Below are 5,384 nucleotides of genomic sequence, written 5' to 3'. Positions count from 1 at the left end.
TTTGATGTTTCAGAATTCCAACAAGGAGAAGACAACAAAAGTTCACATGTCGATCTCACGTATTCTACAGATATCCCTACAAATATCGCCAATATGATGGGTGTTCGAACAAGAATTCGTGATAGACAAATTCATTAACAACTGAAACATGATTTGGTTGAACATATATGACGTAAATTTGGACGTGATGAATACAACAACTGAGCTCGGATGCTTCTTTCAAATTATTCTCGTTTATTTTACTAATCTTTGTTTTTATGTTTTTATTTAAAAATCTATGTTTAAAATGTTATCTTTTAATATGTTTAATTTAATAAATAAAAAATGTTTGATAAATTTTTTATTAAGAACCTTTAATTAAGAAACTAGCATTGGAGTATCCTATAATAACTTTGTTACATAATTTAGAGAATAAAAATTGGAGAAGATGAATGAAACGACATGGCTACGATTTAGATGCTTATAGTTTTTAGGTTTTGTTTTCAGTACAATCTTTAGGTATTAGGATTATTTGAATCATATTTGGATTTTTTAAAAAATATATGAAAGTTAAGAAAAAATGGAAAACAAAACTTTAACTAAAATTTACAATATGTTAACATATATATATATATATATATATATTTATATTTATTTATAGATAAAAATATATTTGATTATTGGTTTGGTTCAGTTTGGTTCGGTTTGAATCCAAACCAAACCAAACCATTCGGGTTGAGTAAAACATGAACCAATTGGGTTATGTAAAGTGCACAGTTTGGTTTGGAACGGTTTAACTTCGGTTGGTTTGGTTTGGATCGGTTCGGTTTGGGTTTTTTGCCGATCCCTAATTGGAGCACATAAATGTTGGTGTTTTTTAACTAAATCTCTTAACTCACATTTACTACTTAAAAAATATTAAAAAGTAATTAGGAGATCCTAAAGAGTTTTGTGGGTTAATGATGCTCTTAGAGTTAGTGAGCGAGTATCCTTTTAAAAAATGAAACAAATAATGTATCAATATGAAAATATATTTGATTTTTTGTTGATTTTGCTAAGAAAACTTTCACATGAAGAGTCTGTTAAAAACATGCATATAAACTGTAAAAAAAAACAAATCATTGTAAAATGTTGAAAACCTCCATGTGAAAAAGAAGGGCTAAATATGAATTTAATACTTTTTTTTATTTTCCATAAATCAATAAAGATAATAATAACGTTGAGTACACATGGACATACTCAGTTACTGACACGAATTGTCCAGCAACAGACTTTTGCAAGAACAGAGCATGAAATTTTAGTAACATCGACAAAAATGGCCGAATCATTGGTGGAAACTCGAGTCCCACAACAAAAGCTCTACGAATCGAAACCTTTCCCGGCGGTTATATCACCGTCACTCCCTGCTCCGTCTCTCCCACTCTTCACACAAACCATCACCACCCACAAACCCTATCTCGACTCCCTCCTCCACCGATCCGGAGCCGTCCTCTTCAGAGGCTTCCCCGTCTCTTCCGCCTCAGACTTCAACGACGTCGTTGAAGCTTTCGGTTTCGACGAGCTTCCTTACGTCGGAGGCGCCGCGCCGCGCACTAGCGTAGTCGGTCGTGTCTTCACCGCTAACGAGTCTCCTCCTGATCAAAAGATCCCATTTCACCACGAGATGGCTCAGGTCTGTTTTAAAAAGGTTTTGTCTTCTTTTTTTTTTTTTATTACAATGAATATATAAAAGATTGGATCTTTGAAAGATGTTGGTGTTTGTTAGGTTCCTGAGTTTCCATCAAAGTTGTTCTTTTACTGCGAGGTGGAGCCTAACTCTGGAGGAGAGACACCGATCGTGTTGAGTCACGTTGTGTACGAGAGAATGAAAGAGAAGCATCCAGAGTTCGTTCAGAGGTTGGAGGAACATGGTTTGGTCTACGTCAGGGTTTTAGGTGAAGATGATGATCCTTCTTCACCCATCGGCCGTGGCTGGAAATCAACATTCTTGACTCACGACAAGAGCGTTGCTGAGGAAAGGTAACTTTAACTTCATCATCTCTTAATAGTCTCTCTCTTGATAACACTAAGGACTTTGAATCAACAGGGCAGATAAACTGGGAATGAAACTGGAGTGGACCGAGGAAGGAGGAGCCAAGACAATAATGGGTCCAATCCCGGCTATCAAGTTCGACAAGTCGAGAAACCGTAAAGTATGGTTCAACAGCATGGTGGCTGCTTACACAGGGTGGGATGATAAGAGGAATGATCCAAGAAAGGCTGCGACTTTTGGAGATGGGGAGCCTTTACCTGAAGATATAGTCCATGACTGTCTTAGGATACTTGAGGAAGAATGTGTTGCTGTTCCGTGGCAGAGAGGAGATGTTCTGCTTATAGACAACTGGGCTGTTCTTCACTCACGAAGACCGTTTGTTCCTCCTCGCAGAGTGCTTGCATCGCTTTGCAAATAGATTATTATCTCGTCTTATTCCACAACCTGTATACAAAACTCATCCTTATGGTATTGTCACACGTGACTAAAGCTTTGTATTCTTAGCTACTAGTGTCTTACATTATTCCTCAGAGAAAGAATAAAAATTCGAAGTCATTGTCATCTCTGGTTCTGTGTTACATAGACGCACATAAGAGTCTTTACTTTTTATTCATATCGTTTCTTCTGCTTATCAGTAGTCTCTGGTGGCAAAGACAGGAACTGGGTGATTTTCTGGACCTGGGAGACGTCAATCCTGTAGTTTTTGGCAATTTCGTTCAGAGTCATCGGACCGTTGTGATCCTGAGCCTTGCCCTGATAGAGGAGCATGATGTGTCTCACTTGAGCCACGTTCAGTGTTCCTTGCGACACCGGTTTTTCCTCGTACCTTGTTGATTCAGGAGTAGTGTTCCGGAGCTTTGGGAGTGGTCTTTTCGACGTTTCCACTACCGATGCCTATTTAAATCATAAAAGCCTGACCTTTGTTAAGACAGAAAGACAAGAATCCGCTATTACTATACCCCCATTCAGACCGTTTATTTAGAAAGTCAAAATTCTCAGTTCTCTGCATTATCAATATCCTCACAGTTCATCTCTCATTTAACAATCAACCACAATCAGCAGCACTAAGATCAACAGCAGGAAATGGGATACAGTCTGTTTGGGGCTAGACGACATATAACAGTTACTCATGCTGGTAAATAAATGTTCGAAGCAAATATAATATATACTCTAGCGTGTAGGAGACCCCAACACTATCTGTGAAAATATTATTATCACCACCTTACAATAGGAAACAAGCCGGCAATGTTCTTCATCCAACTTTCACCTTAAAATCAATAAGTTACAAGACCTTTACATGACTAATGAAAAAAAACTAACACAAGTTGAGACTTAAAGATAACACAAAGACGGTTATCAGATACAAGTACAGTAAAAACTTAAACTACCAATGCAGGCAAATGAGATGAATCAAATATAAAAACTTAATAGCACATCATACTTGTCATGATAACATCAAAAGAAAAAAAAACAAGACACAACTAACCTCTCCCATCTCGGCTTTGCCACCAGGTTTAGCCTTTATTCTCCCAACCATTTGGTTCAACATTGTATCGTATTGTGGGTCTCTTTCACTATCCTCACTGCTGCCTCCTCGAGCTTGAAAATGCACAACAAAACTCAGATTCAAAAATAAAATAAAAACAAAACGAACATCTCTAAAGAAGAAACAAAATCCAAGACTCTTCAACATCGAATCAGTGTTGATAAGTAGAAATGTGAAAACTTTCGAATACCAGAAACATCATTAATAGACGGAGATTTCCCGGCGCTGAGTTCTTCTTTTGGAAGAGATCTCCGATCGAACCTTGATGGAAACTTTTCAACTTCTTTGACTCTCCCAACGGCTCGACGCAGTTGCTGACCCATTGAGATACTCTTATCGTTGTAGTAAAGAGATTACTAACTCTATGTTTGTTTTGCAGATGGTTAACAATGTGAGAGGAATATAACGGTAGCTTCCCCTTCCCCCTGCCTTATTCAGGAGGCACAGAGAGAGAGAACCAACAAAGTGAAGGAACGTGTTTGCCTTGAATGGCTTACACGCGCTCCGTCTGCCAGACACAACAAAACATTGCTTTTTTTCTTCTTCTTTTGTTTTACTTTTACCCCCTTTGTTTTTTTTTTTTTGGTTGTTTAGCCAAAACAATATGGATAAAAGCCCATAGACTTTTAAGCCCATAGATTAGTAAACTCCTCTCGGAGTGATAAAGATGGTGGTCATGTGAATGATCGTAAACTTGCCATCATTGGTCTCTATAATGGGCTTCCACAGTTTGTAGAGATCAGGTTCGTATAATAATATTACTTGTAGCTTTATTTCATGTTTTATATCTTATACTCTTCTCTTTGTTCAAACTCTTGTTGTTGTCCCTATCATGGTTAGTAGAGATCAGGCTTCTATTGTTTTGTTAAAGAGAGAATCTCTTCGAACCTTGTTAAGCTTTTCTTAGACAAAACTCGTAGAGGATATTGTGATGGTGTACATTCAATTATGTGTGGAGGTACTTAAGAATAGTCTGAGATCCCTTCTTATTGCCTAGCTTGTTCCGTGACTCAACAATACAATAACAAAATGGGATATCAAGGTGGCCTAGTGGTTTCTTGAGATTCTCACAAACAACTGCCAAAAATCGCAGGTTCAATACTCTGACGGCGTTGTGGTACTATACCTCTCCGAATAAATTCTGACCATTCACTTATCAAAACCAAAAGTTTACCCACAACATTTTTTAGGAAAAACAACAGACCATTCACTTATCAAAACCACTCTCTAAAAGACTTCTCTCTCTAAAGTTCTCTCTAAACGTCTCTCTTCTCCGGCTCTCATGTTTCCCGGTCCGGGTTCCGCTTCGGTGCCGGAAGTCTTCCTCCTCTCATTCCCTGTTTTTCCCTTTCCTTCTCTTTCAATCAGTTTATATCCGTCGACATGCTTGTGCTTTTGTGTTTTGTTTGGCGCCTCCGGATGGTCTTCGCGACTGTAGAGATTGACGATAAACATGGATAAGCAGCGAGAATGAGGGATGGCTGTTGTGGGGGAGAGGCTGGCGTTTAGGATCGAGTTTTGTGGCCAGATCTAGGTTTTTAATTTTTTAGATCTCCGGCGATCCGCTCATGGCGACGGCGCGTGCCTCAGTGGGATTCCTTCTCCAACGTCGATCTACCCCCTTGCAAAGCGATGAAGCGTTCAGAGGGGTGTTTTGGCAAGCAACAGTTAGGGTTCGTTTTTCTCTGGTTCTCGGAGGCGTCGTGTCGTAAGGCTTTCTATTGTTCTTTTCTCTTTGTTTAGTCTCTTGTGTTTAGTTTATTTTCTGCAAATCCGTGTTTTGTGTATCTTTGTAACTTCAGTAAAAAACTGAAAATCTGGTATAAA

At 38.5% G+C, this 5,384-nt stretch overlaps 2 protein-coding genes across 2 annotated transcripts; one reads left to right on the top strand and one right to left on the bottom strand.

Annotated features, from left to right (window-relative positions):
• The first annotated feature begins 1,217 nt into the window (after nt 1-1,217).
• LOC106343412 (clavaminate synthase-like protein At3g21360) lies at nt 1,218-2,574 on the top strand. Its single transcript, XM_013782613.1, has 3 exons — nt 1,218-1,651; nt 1,745-1,998; nt 2,066-2,574. The coding sequence occupies exons 1-3, from the start codon at nt 1,295-1,297 to the stop codon at nt 2,427-2,429; spliced, it is 975 nt and encodes a 324-aa protein (XP_013638067.1). The 5' UTR covers nt 1,218-1,294; the 3' UTR covers nt 2,430-2,574.
• On the bottom strand, nt 2,568-4,087 carry LOC106343413. Its single transcript, XM_013782614.1, has 3 exons — nt 3,748-4,087; nt 3,498-3,610; nt 2,568-2,905 (listed from the first exon to the last, which is right to left on the bottom strand). The coding sequence occupies exons 1-3, from the start codon at nt 3,878-3,880 to the stop codon at nt 2,618-2,620; spliced, it is 534 nt and encodes a 177-aa protein (XP_013638068.1). The 5' UTR covers nt 3,881-4,087; the 3' UTR covers nt 2,568-2,617.
• Nucleotides 4,088-5,384: the final 1,297 nt, after the last annotated feature.

The sequence above is a fragment of the Brassica oleracea genome, chromosome C5, assembly GCF_000695525.1.
Source record: "Brassica oleracea var. oleracea cultivar TO1000 chromosome C5, BOL, whole genome shotgun sequence".
In the NCBI taxonomy this organism is placed as follows: domain Eukaryota; kingdom Viridiplantae; phylum Streptophyta; class Magnoliopsida; order Brassicales; family Brassicaceae; genus Brassica; species Brassica oleracea.
Note: the sequence above shows the minus strand (reverse complement) of the source record. Positions and strands in the feature narration are given on the sequence as shown.

Coding starts and splice junctions, on each gene's coding strand:
- LOC106343412 (XM_013782613.1), top strand. CDS start 1,295: ATGGCCGAATCATTGGTGGAAACTCGAGTCCCACAACAAAAGCTCTAC. Junction 1,652..1,744: donor TTCACCACGAGATGGCTCAG/GTCTGTTTTAAA, acceptor GGTGTTTGTTAG/GTTCCTGAGTTTCCATCAAA. Junction 1,999..2,065: donor AAGAGCGTTGCTGAGGAAAG/GTAACTTTAACT, acceptor TTGAATCAACAG/GGCAGATAAACTGGGAATGA.
- LOC106343413 (XM_013782614.1), bottom strand. CDS start 3,880: ATGGGTCAGCAACTGCGTCGAGCCGTTGGGAGAGTCAAAGAAGTTGAA. Junction 3,611..3,747: donor GTCTATTAATGATGTTTCTG/GTATTCGAAAGT, acceptor TGCATTTTCAAG/CTCGAGGAGGCAGCAGTGAG. Junction 2,906..3,497: donor GCAAAGCCGAGATGGGAGAG/GTTAGTTGTGTC, acceptor TGATTTAAATAG/GCATCGGTAGTGGAAACGTC.